The sequence below is a fragment of the Oncorhynchus clarkii genome, chromosome 17 (assembly GCF_045791955.1).
Source record: "Oncorhynchus clarkii lewisi isolate Uvic-CL-2024 chromosome 17, UVic_Ocla_1.0, whole genome shotgun sequence".
NCBI lineage: Eukaryota > Metazoa > Chordata > Actinopteri > Salmoniformes > Salmonidae > Oncorhynchus > Oncorhynchus clarkii.
This window is the reverse complement of record NC_092163.1, coordinates 48,152,601-48,163,816: the sequence shown is the minus strand read 5'-3', so window position 1 is coordinate 48,163,816 and position 11,216 is coordinate 48,152,601. Positions and strand designations below refer to the sequence as shown.

At 42.4% G+C, this 11,216-nt stretch overlaps 1 protein-coding gene across 3 annotated transcripts; it reads left to right on the top strand.

Annotated features, from left to right (window-relative positions):
* The first annotated feature begins 3,805 nt into the window (after positions 1 to 3,805).
* LOC139371012 (heterogeneous nuclear ribonucleoprotein A1-like) lies at positions 3,806 to 10,885 on the top strand. 3 transcript variants are annotated; one of them, XR_011627198.1, is made up of 12 exons: positions 3,806 to 3,959; positions 4,633 to 4,749; positions 6,802 to 6,948; positions 7,100 to 7,310; positions 7,433 to 7,510; positions 7,603 to 7,644; positions 7,781 to 7,849; positions 7,961 to 8,128; positions 8,252 to 8,449; positions 8,600 to 8,669; positions 10,536 to 10,637; positions 10,789 to 10,885. XR_011627198.1 is itself a non-coding variant. In XM_071111030.1 (11 exons), exons 1-10 carry the CDS (start codon positions 3,948 to 3,950, stop codon positions 8,659 to 8,661), a joined length of 1,104 nt encoding a protein of 367 aa, XP_070967131.1. In that variant the 5' UTR covers positions 3,806 to 3,947; the 3' UTR covers positions 8,662 to 8,669; positions 9,189 to 9,892. The 3 variants fall into 3 exon arrangements, 1 of the variants encoding a protein (XP_070967131.1); XR_011627197.1 differs by having other exon boundaries at positions 8,600 to 10,637; XM_071111030.1 differs by lacking the exons at positions 10,536 to 10,637; positions 10,789 to 10,885 and adding an exon at positions 9,189 to 9,892.
* The last annotated feature ends 331 nt before the right edge of the window (positions 10,886 to 11,216 follow it).

The window sequence follows — 11,216 nt, the reverse complement described above, 5'->3', positions numbered from 1 at the left end:
TAAAGCCTGTCCTGAAAAAGCCAAACCTTGACCCAGAATGTTTTTATAAAATGACCGGCCTATATCTAATCTCCCATTCCTCTCAAAATATTTTGAAAAAGCTGCTGCGCAGCATTCTTTTGGTGGGAGATTGGAAACTCTAATTGATCTACACGGACAAGTTTTTGCCTGGTTTAGAGCTTATCTGTCGGTAAGATATCAGTTCATCTCTGTGGATGGTATGTCCTCTGACAAATCAATGGTAAGTTTCGGTGTTCCTCAAGGTTCCGTTTTAGGACCACTATTGTTTTCACTATATGTTCTACCTCTTGGTGATGTCATTCAGAAACACAATGTCAAATTTCACTGCTATGGGTACGACACACAGCGGACGACACACAGCTGTACATTTCGATGAAAGATGGTGAAGCCCCAAAACTGCCTACACTGTGTTTCAGACATAAGGAAGTGGATGGCAGCAAATGTTTTACTTTTAAACTCAGACAAAACAGAGATGTTAGTTCTAGATACCAAGAAACAAAGAGATCTGCTGTCTGATCTGACAATTAATATTGATTTTTGTACAGTTGTCTCAAATAAAACTGTGAATGACCTCTGTGTTACTCTGGATCCTGATCTCTCTTTTGCTGAACATATCAATAATATTTATAGCGCATCATTATGACTTACTTTCTCATTACTCGTAGTCAGATTACATGTTTTGGTTGGCGGGAACGGGCTTCCATTGATACACCTGGACAACAGCCTGAGGACATGATTGGTGAGGATCATTCTTCTTCCAATAAAATAACTATGGCTGGGGTGGTCAATGTATAGAAAATGATATGCTTCAAAGCATTGATATTACAGTGGTGATGGCATCTTGTGCTAATAGCAGGACACAATACGAATAAGAATTCATGAAACAGTCTAATCTATATCAAAGGCATGACACACTACACCCCATTGACTCTGTACACTCATGCAATGCAGTATTTCACTACCTCAAGTAACACCACATCTCTTCCTAATCCAGGAGGCCTTTATAAAGGTATCGGCGAAGACCATGAAGAAAGTGCTGGAGAGGGTGATGAGGAAGGAGAGTGTGAGGTCTATGAAAAAGGAGAGGGAGAGGGTAAAGTCTATGAAGGAGTAGAGGGAGAAGGTGAGGTCTATGAAGAAGGAGAGGGTGAGGTTTATGAAAAAGGTCCTGTTGAGGGCAATGTAGAGCAAATGTTTGAATTTATTTGTTTAATATTTATTTATCCAGGTTAGTCTCATTGAAATAAAATCTATTTTTCAAAAGAGACTTGGTCCAACCAAGACCAGCAATGATGGTAGCCTCAAGATCCAAACTAAATCACGTTACATTTCACTGTTGTTTCTCGTCACTTATTCTGAATTAGTAGAGTGAGACAATAGTGAAACATAGTGTAATTCAGTGTGGACCTGGAGGTTAGCTCTGCCTACTATGATGGTAGCCTTAAAATCTAAAATGAACAATGTAACATTTCACTATGGTTTCACTTTACTAATTCAATCTGGCATTCCTCTAATAGACGGGTACTTGGACTGTCTAAAAAATAACCAGTCGGTTGAAGTTGATCCAGAAGCTGACAGGTTTTGAATAATGCCCCACACACAGTAGATGCAGGCACAAACCTTTTAAATGAAAAGATGGCCATAATGAATTGTGAAGTGAAACGGAACAGTTCAGTTTGGATCCAGGCCACCATTTGAAGGCTGTATTGCAGAATTTTATGGAAGCACTATCAGAGGCATCGCTTCTGGGAAAAGGACCTCTCTAGACCCCTTCAACTTCAAAACCAGCAGAGTTGAAGCAAATAGTTTAGAACCCCTGCATCAACCTGACCATCAGCTCAAAACACTGCACCTTCAACTCTCCAAGGATCCTACATAAAAATATCTTACCAGTTCAAGCTGACTATGACTGAGTGTTGATCAACCTGGCATGTTACTAGTACTGTTAATTATATTGTAACTATTGTAATTGTTTGTGCATTGCAACCATTAGACCATATGCTTCAGAAACAAAATACCTAATAGCAGCTGTTCTGACTTTGACCAATTAGTGATCCTTTTGTGATTATCTTTGATTTCAATAAAATGCTCCTGATTATTCAGTTGTATCCTGATTCTCTGTATAATATATTAGTCCAAGCAATTTGCAGTAAACTGAATAAAGTGGGAACACTGACCTATCACTGTGTTGGGGCCGCGGGGGAAATTAGTTTGGAGGAGATGGCGGGAAAGGACATAAGGAAGAAAGTGGAGAATATTATGAATAAACATGAAGTGGGGGATTACAAAGGCCTTCTGAAAGATCTGGGGAAAGATAAGACGATGGTCAAGAAAGGAGAACAGTGGAAATGGTTATGTGGGAATGAGCGATTTCACAGAACTTTTGGAAGAACTTGAGGAAATTGAGAGTGACGAGAGTGAGGATGAATTAGATGTGGTGGCAGGTGCAGTGATGACTGCTGAGAAGAAGTTGAGTGTAGAGGGAGGCAGTGTGGCGAGGAAGGTTGGCATCAAGTGCAAAAAGTGGGACATGTGTTACAGAGGCTCTGAGGTGGAACCTGATGAGAGGGTGGATGAAGTTCCTGCAGTGAGGACCGCTGATCCATATATGGTGATAGGTTGGGTGGAGAAGAAGTTGGGGTTGAGTTGTTGAAAGTAACTAGGAGTGGACTAGTGATGATTTATTGTGTTTCTTCAGACAAGAGGAAGCTGGCTGATCACTTGATTAGGGACAAGAAATGTGACTTGCTTTGCTCTACATAGCAGGGCACCATTGAAAGGAGTGACTACGGGGGTGGCATTAAATGTTGAGGAAGATCCGTTGAAAGTGACGATTCCCGGTGTCTGCGTAGCTTTCCATTTGGTGCGACGCAGATCCAGTGGAGAGCCTGAGGAAACGGAGAAGACGTTGTATGTCCTGTTGAGTTTTAATGTAGTGTCTTTGCCAGATAAGGTTAAGGAAGTGTAAGTCATCGGGTGAGAGCGTTTGTTCCGAAAATACTTCAGTGTTTAAGGTGTCAGGTTTATGGGCATGTTGCATCAGTATGTAGGAAGGAGAGTCCTAGATGTGAGAAGTGTGCAGGATGGCATGAGACAAAGGAATGTGTCGTTTTGGTGGAGAAAATTGTGTGTCTTAGTTGTAGGGGTGCCCATGGGGCTGGAAATCAGAGGTGTCCAGTGAGAGAAAGGCAGGTTGAGGTTGGTCGGGTGAGAGTAGTACAGAATGTGTTGTATGCTGAAGCAGTGAAGAGAGTGGTAGAGGAAGATAGTACACGGTGAGGGATCCTGAGAGGATTCATGTGAGTAGGCAGAGACTAATGGAAAGTGATAGGAAGAATATGTAAGGTAGGTTTCTTGGCATTCATAGCTATGGTTGTCAATTGTACTGCAGAAATAGATTGAAAGTCACAGAAAATTGAGGTTGTTATGGCAGCGGCAGAGAAATACTTGAGACTGCAAGGTTTTACTGCAGAACAGTTACAGGAGGTGTTGAGTGGTAGTGTACTGGAGTAGGATTAGATAAGGTAAATAGTGGAATGGGGTGGTGTTTTTTTTGCATACATTCATTTGTTTATTTTTTTATTTCGAGAGGTCTAATAGTTGTCAGGGTAATTTTTCCTTTACCCCAATTGTATAGTACTGTATCACAAAGAATTTAATGTAGGTAAGCCGTGAATGGCCTCACACTCCAGTACAGTAGGTGGCGGTGTATACACTTTAAATAGGATGCGATTCGCCAAAGCAATCCCAAAGAACAAGAAGATCACCGCGCTGGAGGGGCGGATCACTATGTTGTTCATTCTGATCACAGCAGTGCTGTTGAGTCTCTAGGCTAGCACAGCTTACGCTAGCTTGGCAATAGCTCTCGCATGAATTAGCTCGTTTCTATTTACGCTACGGTCGAACTAAATATATTTTGAAAAAGAATGTCGAAAGAGGTAAGTTTGTATTGATTACTATTCAGTAACGTGCTGATAGGTTGTAGCATTTTAGTCCGTAACAGTTATGCTATTTGAAGGCGACGCATTCTTACTTACCTAACGTTAAACATGACAGCAGGCCATTTGATCTGACAGCAGGCCATTTGATCTGCAGCTGTAAAGGTCTTTGTCAGCATTGTTATTTAGCGAGTCACCAGTATTTTCACAACTTATTATGAAGATGCATTTTTGTAAACATTCGCCCATTTGTTCACAATTGCAACTGCATTTTTATGGCGCCTGCATCAAGTAAAGTGTACAGTCCGCCATTATACCTAGCCAGTTAACGTTAGCTAGTAGAGGGCGCGCGGTGACGCTCGATAGCTAACGTTAGCTCTGCGAGATACGCTTTTGTCGCGGACAAAAGTGTGTTTGCGTTAAATTAATTTCAAAATGTGCACTGCTTGTTAATTTGTATTACAGATAGTTTACTAGCTAGCGTTAGCTAAATGGCTTATTCATATAATGGCTACCAACCCAGGCTCCCGATGCGTTAAAGCAGCAGGCCGCATGCCTAACTAGCAAGTAACGGTAGGCCATTTCTGAGTGTAGTAGTAGACCTGACCTGCCATGGCTAGCAATGATCCCCATTTGCTTCTAATCCAGTGTGTTTCCCTCGTATTAAATTCAGTCTCCCCGTGAGCCGGAGCAGCTCCGCAAGCTCTTCATTGGTGGGCTGAGCTTCGAGACCACCGACGAGAGTTTGCGGACCCATTTTGAAAGATGGGGATCCCTCACAGATTGTGTGGTGAGTATTGCATTCCTTTTCTAATACGGAACAAAAATATAAACTCAACAATTTCATAGTTATTTTTTAATGAGTTACTGTTCATGTAGATGAAATACATTCATAGCACTACACACCCTAGTACAATTCCAGGCTGTATCACAACCGGTCAAGATTGGGAGTCCCATAGGACGGCACACAATTGGCCCAGCGTCATTAGGGTTTGGCCGGGTTAGGCTGTCATTGTAAACAAGAATTTGTTCTTTACTGACTTGCCTAGTTAAATAAATAACAAATGTACATCTTTTGGTTAAAGATGCCTTTAAAAAATGGGCCTCACAATGGGCCTCAGGATCTGGTCACAGTATTTTTGTGCTTTCAAATTGCCATTGATAAAATACAATGCTGCTTGTTGTCTGTAGCTTATGCCTGCCCATACCATAACCCCACTCATCATGGGGCAATCTGTTCACAACGTTGACATCGGAAAACCGCTCGCCCACACAACGCCATACACGTGGTCTGCGGTTGTTATGCTTTTTGGACGTACTGTCGGATTATCTAAAATTACGTTGGAATCGGCTTATGGTAGAGAAATTAACATTAAATTATCTGGCAACAGTGCTGGTGAACATTCCTGCAGTCAGCATGCCAATTGCACGCTCCCTCAACTTGAGACATCTGTGGTATTGTGTTGTGTGACACAACTGCACATTTTAGTGGCCAATTGTCCCCAACCCATCATTTTAAAAGGCTAATTGATCATTAGAAAACCCTTTTGCAATTATGTTATCACAGCTGAGAACGGTTCTAATTTAAAGAAGCAATAAACTGGCCTCAGACTAGTTGAGTATTTGGAGCATCAGTATTTGTGGGTTCGATTACAGGCTCAAAACAGCCAGAACAATAGACAAAGAACTTGTCAGTCTATTCTTGTTCTGAGAAATGAAGGCTATTCCATGTGAGAAATTGCCAAGAAACTGAAGATCTCGTACAACGCTATGTACTACTCCCTTCACAGAACAGCGCAAACTGTCTCTAACCAGAATAGAAAGAGGAGTGGGAGGCCCCAGTGCACAACTGAGCAAGAGGACAGGTGCATTAGTGTCTAGTTGAGAAACAGACACCTCACAAGTCCTCAACTGGCAGCTTCATTAAATAGTACCCGCAAAACACTAGACTTAACTTCAACCGTGAAGAGGCAACTCCGGGATGCGGCGTTCCTCTGTCCAGTGTTTGTGTTCTTTTTCCCTTTTTAATATTTTATTTTTATTGGCCAGTCTGAGATATGCCTAGGCCAGCATCCTGGAGTCGAACAGCTCAAATAAGCAAAGAGAAACAACATCCCATTACTTTAAGACATGAAGGAAGTGAATCTGGAAAATGTCAAGAACTGAGTTTTTTTCACTTGCAATTGCAAAAGCCATGATGGCACTGGTTCTCATTAGGACCACCACAGGAAAGGAAAACCCAGAGTTGCCTCTGCTGCAGAGGATAGGTTCATTAGATTTGCCAGCATCAGATTGCAGCCCAAATAAATGCTTCACAGAGTTCAAGTAGCAGACACATCTCAACCTCGACTGTTCAGAGGAGACGGCGTGAATCAGGCTTTCATGGTCAAATTGCTGCAAAGAAACCACTACTAAAGGACACCAAGAAGAAGAAGATACTTGCTTGGGCCAAGAAACAGGAGCAATGGACATTAGACCGGTGGAAATCTGTCTGATGAGTCCAAATTTGAGTTGAACTGCAGAGTGAAGGAAAAGAAGCCAACAAGTGCACAGCGCATGTCAGAACTCCTTCAATACTGTTGGGAAAGCATTCCAGGTGAAGCTGGTTGAGAGAATGCCAAGAGTGTGCAAAGCTGTCATCAAGGCAAGGGGTGGCTACTTTGAAGAATCTAAAATATATTTTAATTTAACGCTTTTTGGTTACAAAATGATTCCATATGTGTTATTTCATAGTTGTGATGTGTTCACTATTCTACAATGTAGAAAATAGTCTAAATACACTTTTGACTGGTACTTTTGTAATTATATCAGCAAATTAACGGTTCAATTCCGAATTCCTCAGGTAATGAAAGATCCAGTCACAAAGAGATCGAGGGGCTTTGGCTTTGTCACTTACAGCTCTGTGGATGAAGTTGACGCATCAATGGAGGCTCGTCCTCATAAGGTTGATGGCCGCCAAGTGGAGCCCAAGAGAGCGGTGTCCAGAGAGGTGAGCGATGTCTGCTGTGAAACCTCCCAGTTTCACATATTTTGATGTTGGGGTGCTGCTGGAGTTTCTGAATATGAAGTGGAATTGTTTTTAATTATCTTCTGTTTGTCTTTTGAAGTGATTTTAATATTTTGAATGTCATGTTGGACAGGATTCCTCAAGGCCAGGTGCTCACACCACTGTGAAGAAGATCTTTGTGGGTGGCATCAAGGAGGACACAGAGGAGCATCACCTTAGGGACTACTTTGATCAATTTGGCAAGATCGAAGTCATCGACATCATGACTGATAGGACCAGCGGGAAGAAGAGGGGGTTTGCCTTTGTTACATTTGATGATCATGATGCAGTCGATAGGATTGTCAGTAAGTTCTCAAGTCAACACCATTGATACAGAAAAGTTGCTATTGTGTATTTAGATGTTTTACTTTTTTTCGTCAAGTAATTTACTGATCTGTTTTTAACAATCTCCTTTCTCCGCTTACAGTCCAGAAGTATCATACAGTGAATGGTCACAACTGTGAAGTGAGGAAGGCTTTGTCAAAGGAAGACATGAACCGGTCCGGTATGTATTGTAGCAGTTGATTCCTGACAACAACTGAAGCTTTAGATGTGATGTTGAGAAAGTGACTGACCTGTTTGATGTCTGAATTTCAGGGCCAAGAGGTGGAAACTTTGGTAGAGGTGGCGGATATGGAGGTATGAGCACTCTGGTTTTTATTTCCTTTTAAACCATATTCAACCTTGTTCCGTAGGGAATTAATTTACTAGTTGGCTGCCCAGGTGCAATACAGGCTTCAAGTTATTCTCACATCTGTAACAATTTTTTTTCTAGGTGGTTTCGGTGGAGGGAGAGGAGGAGGATATGGTGATAACGATGGATACAATAACTATGGAGGCAATGGTGAGTTCTTCTGTGTTTTTTCTAGATATTGTAAAATAAAATGTGGGCAATGTTTTCGGGAGGATTTGCCAGTTTGTCCAAAAGCTTAACTTCTTTGACTTATTTCCTTAGGTGGCGGCTATGGTGGAGGTCCCGGCGGGTATGGTGGTGGCAACCGGGGTTATGGCGGAGGCGGCGGCGGTGGCTATGGTAACCAGGGTGGCAGCTATGGAGGAGGAGGAGGAGGATACGACAACTACAACAATGGAGGTGGTGGTGGTGGTGGAAGCTACAGAGGTGGTAGGTCAACCAAGCAATTGTGCGCTGCACATATAAATAGTGCCATCACTTAGTTTTGTATCGGGATAGCTGTGTGTAATGGATAGCTTGGAATTTAAAACTACTATCTGTGTCCTCTCGCAGGTAACTATGGAGCTAGTAGTGGTGGTGGGAGCAGCAGTGGAAGTGGTGGTGGTGGTGGTGGTGGAGACTACAATGACTTTGGCAATTACAACAGCCAGTCGTCCTCCAGCTACGGCCCAATGAAAGGAGGCAGCGGCTATAGTGGCGGCAGTGGAGGGGGCCGGAGCAGCGGCCCATATGGTGGTGGTGGTGTTGGTGGTGGTGGTAAGACCCATGTTACACTTCCCCTTGAAGTAAATAAGAACTGAGCCTAAGTCCCTGGATTTGTAAGGGAGGAAAATATAGGCGTTTCCCTAGTAGCTAGTCCCTTGAGTTGAGCACTTACGTAAGGCCTGGCCCATTCTGCAGGTGGTTACGGAGGAGGCTCCGGTGGTGGATATGGAGGGGGCTCCGGAGGTCGAAGGTTCTAGGTTCTGAGGTAAGCGCTGTACTGAAAAAATTGCACTGCACCTCTAGATTGGACTGTTAAATGTAGTTTTGGAGTCCGTACATTGGAGGAATTGAGATTGCCATTTCCACTATGTGGCTTCCTTGGCACAGCCTAGTCCAAGATGCAGCATAGTTGTTTTTAGAAAACAAAGCACTCCCTTTACATATGGCCAGTAGGCCTAGGCTCGAGGGCAATCATATACCGTGATACATGTGCTGAAATTGATTGTCTGAGTTCTGTATGGGGGATCCAGCAGCAAACCTTTACTTTCACAGAATCTACCATCTATTGAGCCCCTTGGCATATATGGATTGGACTGAGTTTGAAACATCCCCCCCAACTCCACACACACAATCTGCCCTCCTTGTCTTTGCTATGCAGTGCAACGGGCTTGAATTGAAGGCTTGCTCCTGGCTTTCTCCTCTTGACCCCACTCAAATGTAGCTGATAATGACGAAAGAAGGAAGGTGCAAAAGTTTAACAATGTTGTTCCGTATTGTCCAACAGGCTACAGTACTTAGGAGAGGAGAGCCAGAGAGGTGACAGGGAAAGGAAGCAGCAGGTTTACCCCCTAGATCTGCTCAGCCAAGCACAGTTGTGGCAGGTTTACATCTGCCACATGAAGAGAAATGTACAGTAGAAAAGGAAAAATCATGTGGAGAGGGAGGGAGGGGAATGGGTGGGTCCTTTTCAAACCGTTCTTGTCAAATGCTTCCCAGCAGGATTATATGATTTTGTAGTTTTGCTGTTTTTGTCTTTGAAGTGTAAAGCATTCCACTAAGGTTTTATGTAGGTATTTTGATTTTCCCCGCACCTATAGGGTGTTTTTAAGATGTAACCGCCACCAAATCAAGATTAAATAAACCGCTTTTCAGTTTTGTTTTTTTACATTGTGTATTTTGATTGATGGGTTCCTGGTGATTGTGTTACATGAGATGAGTAGTCCTCAACAGATGAGTAGATGGTATGAAGTGTAATTGGAATATCCTCAGAGTACTTGCGTTATGTTCCATATTCAGTATCAAAGCATGTCATTGTTTAGAAAAGTGCATTTTTGTTTAGATAGTTTACCTCAATGCCTTTGGTGAAAATACCCTGCTTGCATACAGAGGTCAAAGGCCTTTGTGCTTCTGGGCCGCCGGGCCAGTTTCTCCCCTAAAGTTTAGCATTGTTGCCACTGGACAAAATAAAAGTTTGCTTAATGGCTTTTCTGTTGGCTCATAGCTTCACAATCAATTGGAGTCTAGCTTACACACAGAACTTGAGACTAGCCTATCAATTGGAGGAGCCAGCTGAGAGGCTAGTCATTGGGAGGAACCAGCTAAGGGAGAGAAGTAGCAAGATCCCCGCGAGGAGCCAGTGAAGCAGGGGACAGCAGCAGTCTTTGAGTACAGATGGTTGCTCTTGTAAGACTAGCGAGAGGCAGCTCGAGAAAGGAAGGGGTATTTTATATACCATGCTGGTAGGTAAGAAGAGATTTTTGATCAACTCTTGTATTTTTAACACTCACCTTTTTGAAAATGTTAGCAGTCCATGTTAAGTCTCAGGGTAAATTCACTAACATGGGCTCCGTAGGCATTTTATTCCAGCAAAGGTATTTAATCTTAGAATAAGAGGGCTATAGATTTAGTGAATTAGTTAACTACCAGTGTTTTTGGTTGCCCAATTACCTGATTGATGCAAACCTTGACTGCTACTCAACTGCATTTGTGACAACATAAGTGGCCGGATATCCTCAACATTAATGACTAGATCTGGTTACACTAATGTTGGTAGTGCATGAAAATCTAGAATAAAGCCACTCAGTAGCACTAAAAATGTATGTACTTTCTCTAATATCTCTCTCATTTTCAGGAATGTAAGATGTCTGCACTAGTGCACCTCGCGTGCACCTTATCTTGCACCTCTACACCTGTACTGAGATGACCAGCGGTTGCAGGACCAAATATGACATGGGTATGCTGTTTTAAAAAAAAAAAATTAAATACTTAAATTTTTTGTTGTTGTGATGCCTCACTTTCTCTGCTTTGTGCAGGCCAAATATCAGATTATTTCAAGATGAGGTGTGCTTTGTGTGGTTTTAATTGCTTTAATGTTTGTCTTTCAGTGTCATTTTAAATGGACAGAAGGGACACTACAGGAATGCTGCTGGACAGTTTTAAACTTTTGTACTAACTTGCAATAAAATGTTTTGTTTTTTTAAAGCATTTGTCTTTATTGTAAACACGTATGAGGCTCTGGTCTGTTTTTCCAAATGAAGTCTTGATTGTATGTTCTGTAGAGGCAGTTCATTCTGTATAGACAGCTGTATGTGGTGCAGAGGGAAATTTATTTTAGGTTTTTATCACCTATTTGCTGAATGTCAAATTCCTGTGTACAGGGTTTAACGGAAATAGAGTAAGGAGAGGTATGAAGTGGTGGTAGCATTTTCAGACACAGAATGCATGATGTTTTGGGGCGGCAGGGTAAGGTTGCAAGTTCAAACCCCCGAGCTGACATGGTACAAATATGTCATTCTGCCCCTGAACAGGCAGT

Coding starts and splice junctions, on each gene's coding strand:
- LOC139371012 (XM_071111030.1), top strand. Junction 4,750..6,801: donor GATCCCTCACAGATTGTGTG/GTGAGTATTGCA, acceptor CGAATTCCTCAG/GTAATGAAAGATCCAGTCAC. Junction 7,850..7,960: donor CAATAACTATGGAGGCAATG/GTGAGTTCTTCT, acceptor TTATTTCCTTAG/GTGGCGGCTATGGTGGAGGT.